Source organism: Vulpes lagopus, chromosome 1 (assembly GCF_018345385.1).
Source record: "Vulpes lagopus strain Blue_001 chromosome 1, ASM1834538v1, whole genome shotgun sequence".
Lineage (NCBI taxonomy): Eukaryota > Metazoa > Chordata > Mammalia > Carnivora > Canidae > Vulpes > Vulpes lagopus.
The window spans coordinates 84,388,456-84,406,549 of NC_054824.1; the positions used below are offsets into that span (position 1 = coordinate 84,388,456).

The 18,094-nt window shown below is 37.0% G+C and overlaps 1 protein-coding gene across 2 annotated transcripts in view; it reads left to right on the top strand.

Annotated features, from left to right (window-relative positions):
* The window catches only part of LOC121500641 (limbic system associated membrane protein), a 650,912-nt gene that overhangs the window by 333,558 nt on the left and 299,260 nt on the right, over window positions 1–18,094 (top strand). For both annotated transcript variants that reach the window (XM_041772536.1, XM_041772544.1), the window contains exon 2: window positions 10,594–10,826. In XM_041772536.1, the coding sequence (XP_041628470.1) occupies window positions 10,594–10,826 (233 nt within the window). The remainder of the gene's footprint in view (window positions 1–10,593; window positions 10,827–18,094) is intronic.

Sequence of the window (18,094 nt, forward strand, 5' to 3'; positions counted from 1 at the left end):
ACAATGGGACTTATGCAGAACGAAATGCCCAAGATTCAAATTATGAAAAGCAATGGGGACAAGATTTTATTAGGCTTTTCCAAAGCTTACTGGGTATTCTAAATACTTTAGCCCATTTAACAATTACAATCATATGAGAAGATAGTCGTTATCCATGTTTTGCTAAAGGAGAACACTGAAGCTCTTTGGTAATTATGAACCTTTTTAGGGCCAGACACTGCTCTGTATGTTTATTTTTTTCTTATTTTTTTAAAATTTTTTTATTATTATTTATGATAGTCACAGAGAGAGAGAGAGAGAAAGAGAGAGAGGCAGAGACACAGGCAGAGGGAGAAGCAGGCTCCATGCACCAGGAGCCCGATGTGGGATTCAATCCCGGGTCTCCAGGATCGCGCCCTGGGCCAAAGGCAGGCGCCGAACCGCTGCGCCACCCAGGGATCCCTGCTCTGTATGTTTAAAATTAACCCATTTAAATATTACAACTGGCCATTAAGTAGACACTATTACAGTCTTCATTTTATAGATGAAGAAACTTAGGCATAGAGAAGTTAAGCAAATATCCTGAGAGCACAGAGCAAGAATGTGATGGTGCTAGAATGCAGAGCAGGAAACTGGCTCCTGCTCCTAACTTGAACCCATAAACATGCCCCGTGCTGCCTTTCTCTGCTAAGTAACTTGCCAAAAGCTACTAAACTATGAAACCCATGACTTTTCCACTTCACTTCTGACATGAAAATGGAGAATCTTGAGTTATGTTGTGACTAAGAAAATAATGATTTGTTTTCTAAACTGATCGAAGACTCTTGGAAAGAACCTAGGAGAGCTGTTTCCAGCCACTTATAAACGTTCCTGGGATTGATCTTAGCTGTGACTGGGGTAGAACTCCATTCTCTCCTGGCCTCAGCCTCAATTTTGATCTCTTTATAGAATTTCTTTTTTTTTTCTGTTTTCCATTCATTTCTTCTACGTGAATGCAGAGATGACACAATTGATGTGAAAAGCAGAGGAACACACAGACCCTCCGAGAATTGAGAGGTTTTGCAACATACTCAGTACCTAATTTTGTGAATAATTTCTACTCCTTCTCTACTTCCTTTCCTAACTTGTACCACCTGCATGGATATATCTTAATGCTTCTTCTATAAGAAAATGAGCCTGAAAATATAGCAATGCATGTGTCATATACATGCTTATATAAGGATGCATGGACAAGTCCTCCCTACTGATAGTAAGAGATAAAAAGCATTTCTAGGGAGGACTTTTCATTGCTTCAGAAATGACACAAACTGTCCTGGCTTTACCAGTTGCCACTGTAGTTTCTTTTTTGCTCTTATAGGTGATGAATCATCTGAGTAGATAGTAAGCCTATCACAGGAAGAGTGCTTTGTCAGCATAGCACATGCAAATACCTAGTGCAAATTGAGTATTTAAAGAAATATGTGATTGATCAGAGAATCTAGGTAATAACACATATTTAGTGGGTGTCATCACATTCTGTGAAGGGATAAACTTTTTGAATGGCCTGCGAAAGTCAATGTTTTTCCTTCATAGCCACCCCTATATATAACGATGTTCTTATCTATCATACTCTACCATGAGAGAGTATGAAGATGAGCATGTTGTTTTACATCTTATACAGTGTTTCCATGTACATCATCTCATTTTATTTATGGAACTACCCTATAAGTAGTTCTAAGAGGTTGGATAAAGTATCATCAGCTTCATTTTAGTTATGAAAAACTAAGATACAGAGAGGCTAAGTGACCTACCTGTGTTCTGAAGGCCAGAACTAAAATTGGTTTTCTTGTATGAACTAAATAGTGTATATTTTACCCTAACATTCCATCAGAAGTGTACAAATTCTTAAATTGTTGTGACAATTTAAATAGATTCACATGAATCTGGTTCCTGTGGTTCCTGTGGTTTGCTACCTCTCCATTTTCACCCTCTCCGGAACATCTGTCACTCCTTCTGTATGTATACTTATCTGCATTTGTGCATGCAGTCACTTGTACATGAATGTGTACAAAGCAGCTGGGCTGCGGGATGATAATCATACCATGTAGTTACTGTAATGGTGTTAATTGAACTAAAATTCAGTAGGAATCTAGAAAAATAAATTATCATCAAACTAAGATCAGTTTAAGAGGTTCAAGAGGATCAAGATTAAGAGAGCATACATGCATAAGAACAACAGAATGAGGCCACGAGAGTAGGCAGGGTTCAAAGCCATAAATCAAGTCTAGAAGGTGGTAGAAATGGGAGCAAGACAGAGAGCTGAAGCTTCTTGTTGCAGACAAGGCTAGCAGGAACACCTAAGGGTCACTAGTGAAGCCTCACAGTTCTCTTTTTTTCTGAGTTTAATCTTATAACATGATAATAAAACAAGAGATGTCACAAAATGATTAATAATTTAAAAATGTTTAAATTTGTTTTTTCACTAATTGGGCATTTATTGCTTTTAATGTGTTTTCATAGTTCTGTTGGAATTCATCATACTTAAAATAATATGATAAAATCAGACTAAGGACCTCTGACTTAAGAGAGCCTGGTAATCCCATCGTCTGCTTTTCCTGATTTTACACACTAATGCTGGGAATGTACAGCCTTCCCTCTCAGACAGAGACTCTTTCCTTTTTTTTTTTTTTTTTTTTTTTATTCATGAGAGACACAGAGAGAGAGAGAGGCAGAGAGGCAGAGACACAGGCAGAGGGAGAAGCAGGCTCCATTCAGGGATCCCGACGTGGGACTTGATCCCAGGTCTCCAGGATCATGCTCTGGGCTGAAGGCAGGTGCTCAACCGCTGAGCCATCCAGGCATCCCGAGTCTTTTTCCCCTCTACATTCTATGATTGTTTTGATGATTCATAAGGATTTTGTTTCTAGGGTTAAAGTTATAATGCAAGCAACATCAAGATAAAGGGGAAACACATTCTTGAAGACTTCCCTTCAATCCACATCTTGAATCATTCATTACACACCTTACAAAAGAGGGAAAGTCACAAATGTGAAAAATAATAAAAGTTTAAAAATAGCTTTCCCAAGAATAAAGATTAACAATTTCCCTAAAACTCAAATTGCCCCAATTGAGTTGATTCTTTCTTATCTGTTCTAGATGTTATGGACCCATCTTATACAGAGAAAGAAAGTAAAAGACCAAAGTTTTTTTTTAAAGATTTTATTTACTGATTCATGAGAGATACAAAGGGAAAGAGGGAGAGAGAGAGAGTGAGAGAGGCAGAGACACAGGCAGAGGGAGAAGCAGGCTCCATGGAAGCCTGATGTGGGACTTGATCCTGGGACTCCAGGATGACTCCCTGAGCCAAAGGCAGACGCTCAACTGCTGAGCCACCCAGGCGTCCTGAAAAAAGACGAAACTTAAATAATGTCTCCAGCATTAAATTAGGAAGCAGTGAAGTTCTAGATTTCCTATTCACCATCAGTAGTGTACAGATCTTCCTTGACTCATGATTATTGGGTTACATCCCAATAAACCCTTCCTAAGTTGGAAACATAAATCAAAAATGCCTAACATACTGAACATCATAACTTAGCCTAGCCTACTTTCAATGTGCTCAGAACACTTACAGTAGCCTACAGTTGGGCAAAATCATCTAACACAAAACCTATTTTATAATAAAGTAGTGAATGTCTCATGTAAGTTATTGACCACTGAAAGTGAAAAAAAGGAATGGTTGTAGGTATATCAGTCATTCACCCTCGTGATGGCAAGGCTGACTAGGAGCTGTGGTTCGCTGCTGCTGCCCCACATCACAAAAGAGTATCTTACCATGTATTAGTAGCTTGAGGAAAGATCGATACTCAAAATTCACGATGCGATTTCTACTAAAATTGCTTTCACCGTCTTGTAAGGTTGAGAAATTATCAGTCGAATCATTGTAAGCTGGGGACTGTCTATACAAAACTATATTGATGTATAATTATGATGCTAAAATAAAACAGCAAAGGAGTAATGTTTCATTTACCACTAACCATAACTAAAGTATGACTAGACTTCATTGTAGTGATTCTATCATGAACATGACTTATAATTCAGGGACTTCGCTGGAGGCGATTAAGTGTCTATAAATTAAGAAGCATATGCTTATTAAAAAACACCATTGTTGGTGTTTGCCCTATGCTTCCAGATATTTAAAGCAAGAGACCAAAGTCTGACTCAGAGTTTTTCAGCTCAGCCCTGTCAACATTTGTGAGGTCTTTATTATGGAGGTTGTCTTTTATGTTGTAGGATGTTTAGCAGCATCCTTGGCCTCTACCCATAGATGCCAGTAGCAACCTCCCCACTTCAGGTTGTGACAACCAAAAAAATATCTCCAGATATTGCCAAATATCATCTGCAAGTACGAATTGCCCCCACTTGAGAACCACTGGTCTCACATTCTTAATTTTAAAAACAAATCTCTTACTTATGCATTCCACTGCCCTGGTCCTTTCATATGAGAAGTATGAGGATAGATAATTGATGAGAGTTTGAGTAAAATACACTTATTTGTGATAAATGAATAAATACCAGATTATATTCCTGAGAAAGAAAGGAAAGTTTGGATAAAATTTTTTTAAAGATTTCATTTATTTATTCATGAGAATACAGAGAGAGAGAGAGAGAGAAACAGAGACACAGCCAGAGGGAGAAGCAGGCTCCATGCAGGGACCCGATGCGGGACTCGATCCCGGGTCTCCAGAATCACCCTGGGCTGAAGGCAAGCGCTAAACTGCCGAGCCACCCAAGTTTGGATAAATTCTAATGCCAAATTGAAACATTTTTAGCAGCAAGTAATGTTTGTTAAATACGAAGAGATATGTCTAGTAGCAATTGAATAAGTTTAATATCTGATAGATCTGTATCACTTATATCTTGGATGTACTGTCAGCAAATATGCTATTAAGCAATTTATTGCTACAGACCAAATTTAGCATGTCTGTTCTGCCTCCAATTATACTCATCATTTTAGAAGCAGACTTAGGCAGTATGAGTAGAATTGTCGATGTACCTGTTTGTATAAATGTGCATAATATGCTTGGTGTAAAGTGTTTGCAGAGATCCAATGCTTGAGATTTTTATGGGTGCATTGATTTTTTGTGACAGTTTTATGGCTGCAGATATACTGAACAGGGAAGATAAAAATTTGTTTGCTTGCCTTTCCTGTAATTTTTTTAAGCTGATTTAAAAAAAAAAATCATAGGCCCACAGTTAAGGTAAGTAACCCACCTGATATTTGTGGGTTCATGGCTAAAGTGGGCAACCCACTAAACATTTATCTATTGCTTTATGTTTCTCTCACTTTTTCACATGTGACATAGATTATGTAATTCTCAGGGATGAAGTTTCTTTATAATGAAAGCACTGAGCACATATTTTTCTCTCCTTTACTTTCATGCTACTACCACACTCAATAATTCTCTTTTAAAATTCCACCTTGTATCTAATACTTTTAATTATTTCTTAAGAAATGTTAAAATAGTTACCCATTTATTCTGCACCTCTTAGATAATTAACTAATATTTGATGTTTGACCTAATGTCAATGTGTTAAATTCAGTTTACTTATTCCACATTTCAGTGAGTGCCTACTGTGTGCATGGTGGGTATCTGCTAGGACCTGTGAGGGCTCCGCAGGCAAGTTTCAGGAGGGTCACTGTCATTAATAAGCTCAAAGGAAAGATAAATGCAGATAACTTTAATGCAGTGTGGTGTATAACGAGGTCATAAGAAAGATCCATGAAAAAGGATGGAATACTAATAACTGAGGATTTCCTAGAGAAGCTGGTACTCTGTATTATAACATCATGTTCTCAGCTACCTGCCAAAAAATCCCAGCTGAAGAGGAGGGATTCTCTCTCCCTCTCTTCTTGACACCAACACCCACTCTCTTTAAGGAGCAGTCCTTTCTAAATCCAGGAATGGTTTGCAACATCATGAACTCCTGGAGGAAACATTCTGTTACATCTAAACAATACGTAACACTTACAGATTTTTAAAATACATCTCACTAACCACCTCTTACTGGTCAGAATGACTAAAATTAACAACTCAGGAAATAGCAGACGTTGGCAAGGATGGGAAGAAAGGGCTAACCCTCTTACACGGTTGGTGCAAATGCAAACTGGTGCAGTCACTCTGGAAAACAGTATGGCAGCTACTCAGAAAGTTAAAAATAAAACTACCCTATGACCCACCAATTGTACTACTAGGTATTTATTCAAAAGATACAAATAGGGATCCCTGGGTGGTGCAGCGGTTTGGCGCCTGCCTTTGGCCCAGGGCGCGATCCTGGAGACCCGGGATCGAACCCCACGTCGGGCTCCCGGTGCATGGAGCCTGCTTCTCCCTCTGCCTGTGTCTCTGCCTCTCTCTCTCTCTCTCTCTCTCTCTCTGTGACTATCGTAAATAAATAAAAATTTTTAAAAAAAGATACAAACATAGGATTCAAAGGGGCACCTGCACCCCAACGTTTATAGCAGCAGTATCCATAATAGCAAAACTATGGGAAGAGCCCAGATATCCATCGACAAATGACAGATGAATGGATGAAGAAGATGTGTGTATGTGTGTGTGTGTGTATATATATATAGTATGTATATATATATGATTTGTGTGTATATATATATAATTTGTGTGTATATATATATAATGGAATATTACTCAGCCATCAAAAAATGAAATCTTGCCATTTGCAACAACGTGGATAGAACTAGAGGGTATTATGCTAAGTGAAATAAGTCAGTCAGAGAAAGACAAATACCGTATGATTTCACTCATATGTGGAATTTAAGAAACAAAACAGATGAATGTAGGGGAAGGAAAAGAAAATAAGACAATAAAAATAAGATAAATAAGATAAAAACAGAGAAAGAGGAAACCATGAGGAAACAAAGTGAGGTTTGCTGGAGGGGAGGTTGGTGGAGGGTTGGGGTAATTGGGTGATGGGGATAAAGGAGGGTACTTGATATAGTGAACACTGGGTGTTATAGGCAACTGATCAATCACTAAATTCTACCCGTGGAACTAATTATATTACATTAACTAAATTGAATTTAAATAAAAAATTAAAAAAATATTTTATTAATAAAATACACATTTTCACACTTCTCCAGCTTTAGCCACATCTGATATTGAAGATGAAGTCATTAGATATCCAGTTCTGAACTAGATTGTCTGGTATTGAAGTAGCATTCTGGGTAGGGGATAATTCATTATTATATTATGATGGCCTGGCATGAGAAGTCTCATTTACTCTACAGGAATGCCTAATGCACAGTTAAGCTAACTTAACTCATAGATGGAAGCTCATGATGCTTGCTGGTCAGTCAGTGCATGTTGGGAAACAGGATCAGCATTAAATTGACATTTCCTCATTTTTTAATAACTAGGTGTTCTGTAACTGGCTATTTTCACTGAACCACCAAAAGTTCTACAAATTGAGATTATTTTGACTCTTACCATCTTTTTCTTATGTGTAGTTCTTATGGTTTGAAATAGTTGCCACCTTAAATCAAGATATTAAAATTTTAAAAACGAAATTAGTTCTAAAATTGTAATATTTTTGCCCTTTTTTCAGTATAAAAGTTTTAGTCATGTTGTAGAAAGATGATTTTCTAGTTTATAGAGTCAATATATTTACTTTGGAATGACTGGCTACATAAAAAGAACCCCTAAATATCTGGAGGAGTTGTTTTCCTTTTAAAAATACTACATCATCGGGCACCTGGCTGGCTCAGTCAGAGGGGCATGTGACTCTTGATCTCAGAGTTGTGAGTTCAAGCTCCATGTCGGGTGTAGAGGTTACTGAAAGTAAAATTAAAAAACAAACAGAAATACTGCGCTGTGCTCTGTTTGGCTTCCTGGCTAACTATACTAAGTTAGTAAAAAGTGTGAGTGTATATGTGTATGTATTCTATGCCTTTCATCTATTTGTAAGTAAAAGGTAAACTTTAAAAATAAATATAAGTGAAACACAATGTAAGAATAAGATGTTATATAGATTGTCACAGCAAAATTTCCACATAATGTATTGTTTCAGTTAATACATTTTTATGGGTCTGGCAGTTTTGCTGAAATAGTCCATTACTTCTTTAGGTAAGATAAATCTGAACACTCTCAGAGAATAATTTGGAATAATGATCTGTGTGATAATTTTAACTTGTGTATGGACAAAAATTGCTAAAATGTCGAAAGGACCCTAAACACCTGATTTAGAAACTGTACCTTGTGCTGATAAGGAAATTTGTCTGATTCATTTGTTGATTTTATAGGGTTTAGGATGGGAGAGTGGAAAATAGGTAACTATATGTCTTCTACTCTGTATGTGTGACACTATCAATTTAACAACAGGTATTTACCAAGTACCTAATATAGAAGATTAATTTTTGGAGGTACCTAAATGAACAGGGCAAAATATATCTGTCTTTAATTGATTTGTAGGCCATATTTATGTGAAATGTTACATGGTATTTTTTTCCCAAAATGAACATATTAGGAACATATTTTAGGCTATACATTATTCAGAATAATCTCTATGATGTAGCATATCTGTTTGCTGCTGTGTTGAGCTGCATGGATGAGAAAAGTGCAAGGAGGTACATGATACAAGATTTAAAATGCATTTACAGAGGCAAATTGCCATTCTTCTCTATAGAAGAGAAAAACACAGTAAATCTACGTCAGTCGTTTCATTTATGTTCTAGAAAGCAGAAAACAGCCTATTAATTCATAAATGATTCTCAGTTGACAAGTGTCACAAATACCATGAAGGACAGAGAAACAATGCCACATAATAATAAAACAGGAAGAGTCAAATCATGTCTGGAAAGAAACAGCAAGAATCCATGAAGTTAGCTTTGTACTCTCTCATGGAGAAGTTCTAAATTATCAAACACATACAGCTAATCCCAACAATATATCTATGGAAGAGAGATACATATTGGGTAATAGAGACATTAAATGTTGACTTCATCTACTTATGTTCTTGAAAATAAATAGGTAGAGAAGAAAAGAGAGACCTGCGTATTATAGAACTCAAGTAATTAAATAAAATTCTCATGTTAAATAAGATATTCAATACACTTAAAAATAATAGGAGGTCTTTTGAACCATAGGTGAGGTATTTTAAAAGATTTCAGCTTTTCTCTTTTTCCAAAATGAGGTGGCCTCTGTATGCCTACTATAGACAGCCTGTAGATGATACATCAATTTCCTGTCTATGTGTAGATCCAGAATCTTTATGACTGACTCTTTTGACCTAAAAGGAAACCTGGATTTGACTTAGTTTGGAAAACACAGAACATGGTATTTTAATTGTTCTGCTGTCATGCTCCTGGCTTCTCCTCTCCATCCCTCATGCCCCAGAGTGCTGAGCAGATGGCTCTACAGTTGTGAACAGGGTCTGGGACAATCTCCCTGTGGGGCAGACATAAATCTTGCCAAAGGGATGCAGAGAGAAGTTTGTTTGTTTGTTTTTGCCCAATTTTTCCATTTCCAGATTCTTACAGGAATTGAAGGAGAAAACAACATTAGCTACAAAGTATTTGCTCCTTCTACATTAATCTGCATTCTTTGCCTCTTTCTTACAAGTTTCAGAAAGAGATCCTTTTAGGTTTTTTAAAAAATATTTATTTATTTATTTATTCATGAGAGACAGAGAGAGAGAGAGAGAGAGGGAGAGGCAGAGACACAGGCAGAGGGAGAAGCAGGCTCCATGCAGAAAGCTGGATGTGGGACTCGATCCTGGGTCTCCAGGATCATGCCCTTGGGCTGAAGGCAGTGCTAAACCACTGAGCCACCTGGGCTGCCCCCTTTTAGGTTTTTTAAAATAAGTCACCATTCAAATAAGGATTTCCCCATCATCTTTCTTGGAAAATGAACTACAAAAGTGGTTATTTCATCTCCCATAAAATAATTGAATCTGTTTTGATGCGCCAGAAATGCTGGTTGTAAGCCGTTTTGCCAGCACCCGACCTGCTGCCCTTAGCAGCTGGAAGCGGACTTAGGCAAGATGATATTAAGTTTGATTTCCTTGACACCATACTTATCTACTTACCTTTGGATTGACTTAGACGCTTCTTGCTCCTGGGAGAGGGCATTCCAAACTTATAAGAATCTGAAGCAAATTCTGAAATCTAGTCCAATTCCTACAGCAGTGGGGCATAAATTGTATCTATCATCACACAGGACTTTAGGAAGTACTTATGAAAGAATTAAGACAATTCAAAACTCAGTAAACGTGCCACATTATCACTTGTCAAATTCTCAGTTACTGAAACAGATGGAGTTCTGTATGAATGACCTTTTCCTAGACAAGAAGAAGATAATCCAGTGGGAAGTCAATATCTATTTTATTTGCCTGCATTTTTCATATTCATTGTTTATTGCAGAATTGAGTCCAATATAATGACATCCATCCATTGGATGGTAATTAGATCTTAGGAGAAATAGTGGCAATAGCTAGGACTCTAAGAAATGGCATGGCAATTATTCATCCTGCATATAATTATTGTTCTTGATTGGTCTTGTTGAGGAGAATGAATGCAGATGCAGGCATGGCTAAGGTGCTAATGTTGTTATTCTGCTCTACCAGGTGTGTTGTAGAAGACAAGAACTCGAAGGTGGCCTGGTTGAACCGTTCTGGCATCATTTTTGCTGGACATGACAAGTGGTCTCTGGACCCTCGGGTTGAGCTGGAGAAACGCCATTCTCTGGAATACAGCCTCCGAATCCAGAAGGTGGATGTCTATGATGAGGGTTCCTATACTTGCTCGGTTCAGACACAGCATGAGCCCAAGACCTCCCAAGTTTACTTGATCGTGCAAGGTAAGAAAAGATGGGATAAGTGGATGTTAAGGGAGATGTGAGAAGCAGAAAATAAACATGATGTACAAAATATTTGCAAAATCCTTTCTGAAAAAAAAACAACTTTCAAATGCCTTATTGCATTTAAGTGTTATTTTTTTCTCTGAAAGGATAGATTTAGAATAAGAGGAACAAGGAGAATATAGAAGGTGGAATCTTGCCATTGTGAGCCAGTACCCTTGATAAGAATATTCTCTCCTAGTCCCAAATTTAAAAGCACACAGCAAAGGCCACAGCGATTGAAATAAGTTGGAACAGGGTAACAAGAACAAACAGAATGCTTAGAACCATGTGAGGTGCACTTTATCAGCTGTTGGGTACTGGATGCTTTGCTGAAGGCTTGATTTTTATCTTCAGCATAAAGAGTGTTACTAATTATCTGTTTTTATGATGGTAAATGTTATTTGGAAAAATAAAAATTTCCAGAGGCCTTGACATCATCTCAGCTGGCCAGCTTTCTTTTTAAATTATATCTCCATTTAATGGTAAATTATTTGTGAACAAATCCAGTGTCAAGGATCTGCAAAGTCGCTGGGGACAATCTGCTCCTAGATTGGGGTTTCCAAGGGCACACCTGAGTCATGGTTTTATAGGATGAAAACCCTAAGTGGCATACGCATGCCCCCAAACAATAGCTCTCATGGGTCCCTTTCCCCATAATTGCAGAAAGAGAACAAAGCTGATCAGCTGCAAATTTTATTGCAAGCAAAGTCAAACCACCAGCAGTTTCAATCCATCTATCAGGAAAGATCTAAGCACTAACAAATATTAGGGCTGTGTTCATGTATTCTTGATTTACAATTTTATGTAAATTTAATGCAAATTAAGCATGGCCCTAGGGCTCCTGTCAGGATTCCAATGTAGTCAGTGGTGTGGGAAAGTTTGACTGTAGCTTCTATTAATGTGTTATGGAATTGATTATTGCAGCGTTTAAATTATTGCTCTCTCAACTCCTCTGATTAATAGATTGAAACTGGAGTAAAATACATCAGAGACTGCCTGGTCCAGAGGTGGTTTAGTCATGTGACCTCTATCTTGGTCCATTTGCAATGGCTGACAGCTTCATTTTATTGCTTGTAAAAGGCATGTCTACTGACTTGCAAAGTTCCTCTCACAGTCAAGGCATATAATGTTTTCCTTGTAGTTTATGAAGCTAGAGCTTCATAACACGATGCTGCAGGGCTTGGATCCAAGGCAGTCCATTTAAATGTGTAAACATAACCAGAGATGTGTAAATATACAAATAGGTTAATTTACCAGCTCCCTCAAAAACACAAGTAGGACATATATTTTCTTTCCTCTCTCTCTCCCTCTATCTCTGTCTCACACATACACCCTCCTCAAAACAGAAGTTCTACCCCATGCCATGGCAGAAGGAGTGGAGTTAACTGGTTTTCTTAAAGCCCCTTAGAAAGATTTTATCGAATGACCAGGTCCATATTATATTATGAGATTCCTACACAATTTTAACACCTTTACAGCCTTTAATGTCATCGGAAAGCCACTAGAGACCACAACTAGAAAATTTGTATTGTACCATACTAAATAAAATTACTCAATTTGAGTATATTATTGTCCTTGGTTTCTAGGTGAGGAAACAGAAGTTCATTAAATTTAAGTTACTTGCTCAAGATTACATTAAGAGTTCAACGAGTGAGTAGTTTGGAGCCAAGCAGACCAGGAATCAAATTTTCTACTGGAAGGGACATTTATTGTTATGACTTTTAAAACTGCCATATTTATATTTAAGTCAGATCTTAGTACCAAATGCCTCTTCCTCTTTTTTTTTTTTTAATTTTTTGGTTATTTATCTATGTGCATTTTAGCTATGAACTAAACGTACTAATCCTAAAGGGATTAGAGGTAGAAGTAAGTTCGACCATACTTGCATATACCTTCATACCATGTTGGCATAAGTTAAATTTGATAAATTAATATTAAGTAATGGAGAAGAGCCTACCGAGTGCCAGGTACTATTTAGTCCATTGGGAAACCTTTAAGGTTCCTCTAACTGGCCTATGAATTAAATTGACATGAAATAGATTAATAGGAGAATATCAAATTGAATTTCATATGTATGGGGATCCATATAGACTTGAGATTCCAAGGACAGGCAAAATGAGATATATATATATATATATATACCATCCTGAATTAACAGAAGGGGCTATTCATCTGGGTCTTCAAAGGAAAAGAAAGCAATTCACAGAAGAAAAAAAAATGAGTAAATGCTGGCCCATCCAGAAACAATGGGACATAGGGAAGACTTTGACCAATTAGTGCTTGGTTCCTCCTTATCTACCACACATAGTTCATATTAGAATATAGTTATTTATGGTGCTAGCTCTCTTGCTGGAGCAGGTACTCTATCTAAATTCCTTTTTTTTTTTTTCTACCTAAATTCTTTAAAGCAGTTAGGGGGAAGGTCAACATTTCTTCCTGAGTCTTTGAGCCTTGATTATTTTTAGCTCTAAATAATCTGCATGCCAAAGGTACAAATCCTGGGGCAACTCTTTCTGAACCCCTACAATTTTTCCCATTTGTTTTTAATAATATTATTATTAAGTAGGTATTAATTACTTTATTATAAATATGCAAAAGCTTAAAGTTCAGACACAATAAGGAGCCAGCCCAAGGCTGCCTGTTGGTTTAGCACAGGATTTCAAACCCATATCTGTGTGATTCAAGATACTAGTGTGGTGTTTTGTTTTGTTTTGTTTTAATCACATTGCTGTGGAAGAAAAAAAGAGCAACAAAGTTTATACTTGTAAAAGAGATGAGAAAGGATCGTCTCCTCCTTGAGCCTGAGTCAGGGGGATTTTTTTTTGACAATTATATGGATGTTGGCATTTTATATCTAGCACCAGATGGCTGATCCACTCCCCATTAGGATATTAAACCTTGCAATTATATCAGTGATTCCATCCCATCATCCTGTTTTGTTCATACTATTCCCACTCCGTGCCTCAACCCTACGTTTTCACATCAAAGATCCTGTTTCTGGGAATGGCTGCCATTCTTCTTCCCTCCAACCCCATAGCACCTTCCTTCGAAATGAGAGTCTTTTGAGTTTTTCAGATTCTGCCTTGTGCACCCTCTGTGGTTTCTGTTAATCCAGTTTAACTAGTCATTAAATAAATATTTTTTTTCCTTACCTAATGGTGAGGCTATCTTTAGTTACCAGATGCTAATGAGATACCAAGAAAATATAGCAATTAACAATGTGGGCCTTGAAGTCACACTGCCTGCTTTAAATCTCAGTTTTCTTTCTTATTATTTAAATAAGTTTGGTGGGGGAATCCCTGGGTGGCACAGCGGTATGGAGCCTCCTTTCCCTCTGCCTATGTCTCTGCCTTTCTCTCTCTCTCTCTCTGTGTGACTATCATAAATAAATAAAAATTAAAAAAAATATTTAAATAAGTTTGGTGATAAACTGCTTAATTTCTCTAAAGCTCAGGTTTGACATATATAAAATAGAGATAAAATTTAAATTTTAAATCTTCCCAAATTTATTGTAAGGATTAAATTAGATGATCTATGTAAGGCCTTAATCCAGTGTCTGGATATCATGTGTTTTCACCCAATAAGATGCTAATAATGGTGATGATGAGGATGGTGATGATGATGATGTTGGTGATGATGATGATGGTGATGATGATGATGGTGATATGATGACGATGACAGCAACCATGCTGTTTCTACTGTTTCTGATTCTGTCATAAGACTTACTTTGGCTGTAGGGCTGTTGCCCAGAGTCTAACACCTGCTTCCACTTATTGCCTATTAACCCTTGTGTTGGACTCTTTCAGCTTTTATTTTAGATCCTTCCTGTCCATTTTCTCAGTTGTCACTTTCCTTAGCATCCAGTCTTCAGCTTTACTTCTTTAGGATTCTAATGGGCTTCTTAGACTAGCATCTTCTTAAAGTCCTTAGAGAGCTTTATTAAGAATATTTAAGGGGGATATGCAGCATGCTTCACCAACACTTAGAGAGTTTGTTAAATTTTAGATTGGAGGGACCTTTCCAGAGTTTCTGATTAAGCAGTTCTGGGGTCAGGGGCTGAGAATATGCATTTCCAACACATTACAGGTGATAATAATGCCACTGATACAAAGACCATACTTTGAGAACCACTGCTCCAGAAGAATTGTGTACCTTAAGATTATTGGCAGAAGTGTTCTTGCATAATGTCATTCAATTTCAGATAGTGTTACACTTTCAAATACTCCTAAAACTAATCTCATTGGACATGAGACCGAGAACAGGTTGATTGAAAAATACCTTAAATTTCATGGTAACATCCTAGGCCCTCTGAGACTGCTTACCTAGCCTAGTTCTGTGGAAAGAAAAAAATCTCTCTTCCAAAACTGTCCATTTTCAGGTATCAAAGCTGAGGAGGGGGAATGGTTGAAACATAAAAACTGGGGATCTCTGGGTGGCTCAGTGATTTAGTGCCTGCATTCAGCATAGGGCCTGATCCTGGAGACCCGGGATTGAGCCCCACGTCGGGCTCCCTGCATGGAGCCTGCTTTCCCTCTGGCTGTGTCTCTGTCTCTGTCTCTGTCTCTCTCTCTCTCTCTGTCTCTGTCTCTCTCTCTCTCTGTCTCTCATGAATAAATAAATAAAATCTTTAAAAAAAAAAGAAAAAGGAAACATAAAAACTGCTCTAGGTTTCAAAAATCTCACCTGTATAAATTTTTAAGTATTTGTACCCCCTTATGTTTTTCATGTTTCATTTTCCCTGGAAACCTCCTTTCCTTTTGTATGTATTCCCATCACATTAGTGACTATTTAACATTTCCAACATTTTCTAAGTTTTTGTCAGTTCATGAGGGTCATTACACATAAAATATCCTGTGTGAAATAAATATGCTACATGGTTCACTAAACTCAGTCTTTAGCTAAATGGCATCTCTACACACCTTTCTCATGAGGTACACAAGTGACAGTTTTGCATCAGCAAATGTACAAATCAGTAATGATCTCTGGTTGACTTGTGATTAATGGTATTAAATGTTGCATCTGTGGAACTCAAAGCTATTCAAACATAAACATGCATCTGAGATACTTAATGAATGGTAGGACTCATTTCTAAAGCCAGATATTTTGGTTCCCACACCACCTTCTTTAAAGATTCTGTGACAAAAGATTTAAAAAACATTAACTTTAATAAACAGAGTACTTTGACATCTTTCCTATTAATAATGTCCATATTTTTCTCTAAATGTTATCCTCCTATGGTCTGTTTTTCCTGATCATGACACAAATGGAGGTATTTGAATTATGACTATGTTTCTCTTTATGTGATCCTTGTCTAACCTCCAACAAAATCAACATTTTGGTTTATTATACTTGTCAAAATGTAGATTCCTGAAAACCACTCCCAGAACAATTGAACCGGAATCCCTGGGAATACAGCCAAAATTTGCAAATACTCTGTGTTCTGCATGTGATTCAGATCCATGTGGAAAACCGAGAACTACTGTTCTAGGGACCTAAACAACTAGTGAGAAGAATTTGCTGCTGTTGGCTGCTCATTTTGCTGTATGGCGCAGCATCGAATTGTATATAAAGCTCTGTGGAGCAGGTACTAGAGCCTTATAATAGAAAAAATATAAATAAATAAATAAACAAACAAACAAATAAATAAATAAATAAACCTGTGTCCTTGTTAAAAACAGATATTCTTGAGTGCTAGGAATAGTGGCCCCCCAAATGACTTCTTTTTTTCTTTTGACTATAGCATTAGGAATCTCCACATGTATGTGAATGCAAATGACACCCTAACATGATAGGATTTTAAAAATGTGAATCTTGTTTTTAAATATCTCATTCAGGGGCACCTGGGTGGTTCAGTCATTAAGCATCAGACTCTGGGTTTCAGCTCAGGTCATGATCTCCAGGTCGTGAGATCAAGCCCCAAGTCATGTTCCACACTGAGTGCAAAGTCTGCTTGAGATTCTTTCCCTCTCCTTTTCCCTCCTCTGCTCATCCCCTTGCTCACTCTCTCTTTCTTTCTCTCAAATAAATAAATAAAATCTTTATAAATAAACATCTTATTCACCATCCTTGCTACATTTATTATATTTTCACATTTTTATTCATTATACTTCCCCCAGTACCTATACTAGAATGGTCATTTCCATGTTGAGTCTTTTTTCTCTTTTTAAGCTGTTCTAATTTGGTTTCCATTGTTGTAAAAATAGCCTATTCTGCATAAAGCATTGGAGTTTTTTTTAAACATTTTTGGTTTTTGAAATGTATTTCTAAATCAATATTTAAATTTCACTATAATATTAAATAGAATCCCAGACATTTTTCTCAACTTCTGTGATGCAAATCATATACATGATTTACTGAGAATTTATTACATGTAAGGAAATTTATTAAATAATTACCAAACTAAACCAATGTAATTATGGAAAAAAATACAAAAGTGGGACTCCTTCCTTGTAAGATTGTATTTGGCCTTTATTCCCCCTCAAATCCACATGCTTAAAAAGCCAGATTTCCTGTACCTCATTCACTTTAGAATATTCATTTTGACTTACAATTGTAATGTCTGTAGATTCGTTTTTATTTTGTATTACTTAAAAAAATTAAATATTCTATTTAAATTCAATTTGCCAACATGTAGATTCCTTTTTAATTTAAGAATTGAAAAGTCAAAAAAAAAAAGAATTGAAAGGTCAAGTCTTAGGAAACAATTTTTTTTTTCATGAATACTAGTCTAGCACTAATTGTTTCTAGGATTTAAATTCTTAGAAGCATTTAAATCCTATTAAACATTCCTAATTTTCACCTGGAATGTGTTACCTAGAGTTGAATGTATTACCCAGAACTCCAAGTAAATGTCCCCCTTATATCTCATAATCTCTCTTTTCTTACCTTCTTTCATTACTGTAGTCCCCTTTTATCCCATTTTGTTTTCCACAGTTTTAGTTAGCCACATTCATCTGTGGTTTGAAAACACATGATCTTCCTTCTGACATTTTTTTTTAGATTTTATCTATTTATTAATGAGAGACAGAGGGAGAGAGAGGCAGAGATGTAGACAGAGGGAGAAGCAGGCTCCATGCAGGGAGCCCGATGTGGGACTCAATCCCGGGACTCCAGGATCACGCCCTGGGCCAAAGGCTGGAGCTTAACTGCTAAGCCACCCAGGAATGCCCCCTTCTGACATTTCTGGCAGAGTCAGAGGTCAATAGTAGCCTAACATCACAATGTCT